Source organism: Pteropus vampyrus, unplaced genomic scaffold, assembly GCF_000151845.1.
Source record: "Pteropus vampyrus isolate Shadow unplaced genomic scaffold, Pvam_2.0 Scaffold350, whole genome shotgun sequence".
NCBI lineage: Eukaryota > Metazoa > Chordata > Mammalia > Chiroptera > Pteropodidae > Pteropus > Pteropus vampyrus.
The window spans coordinates 1026437-1027056 of NW_011889131.1; the positions used below are offsets into that span (position 1 = coordinate 1026437).

At 61.0% G+C, this 620-nt stretch overlaps 1 protein-coding gene across 18 annotated transcripts in view; it reads left to right on the forward strand.

The window, feature by feature from the left end:
- LOC105304710 (tumor necrosis factor receptor superfamily member 10A-like) overlaps positions 1–620 on the forward strand; it is a 37782-nt gene that overhangs the window by 31832 nt on the left and 5330 nt on the right. For 5 of the 18 annotated variants that reach the window (XM_023522594.1, XM_023522600.1, XM_023522596.1 and 2 more), the window contains one exon: positions 272–454. The exons of the other annotated variants lie outside the window; for them this stretch is intronic. In XM_023522594.1, coding sequence (XP_023378362.1) covers positions 272–454 — 183 coding nt within the window. Of the gene's footprint in view, positions 1–271; positions 455–620 lie in introns of those variants that run through there. 18 annotated transcript variants of the gene reach the window in all.

The window sequence follows — 620 nt, forward strand, 5'->3', positions numbered from 1 at the left end:
CCTTTGTCAAGCCCTGTCCTTCCTGCCGCTTGTGACACCTTCACCCACAACCCTGCTCCCTGGGGTATGAGGGTGTCAGGCAGGGGTGCTGAACCTCCGTAGCACAGCACAGGGTTCTGGTGCCAGCAGCAGAGTCCTGGATGTGCTGAGCCTGTGCCGGCCTGAGGGGACAGCCTGGGGAGGACATGGGGAAGGAGAACCTACTGTGCCCCCTGAGACCCTGCAGGGAGCCTGGGTGTGGACTCCTGAGTCAGCTCTTTGCCTTCCCAAGGTCTTTTCCTGGTGCTTATGTCCTCGGAGAGGGCCCGGGGCTCGTGACAATGCCCACAACGAGATTGTGAGCAACAGGAACTCGCAGTCCACCCTGGTCTCTGAGCAGGAGCTGGAACAGCAGGAGCACACGGAGCTGGCACATGTCATCGTACAGTCCCCAGGGGAAGCAATGCGTCTGCTGGTGAGTGGATGGTGGCTATGCACCATCCTGGCCCTTCTGCTTGCTTCTGTGGTAGAAACAGGGATAGGTCAATGCTGGTCAGGTCTCCTGTCCCCTGGGGATGCGGTGATGGAGGGATATTGGGACCTGAAGGGAGGAAGGGGCCGCTGCGCAGGGAGCCCGCCAC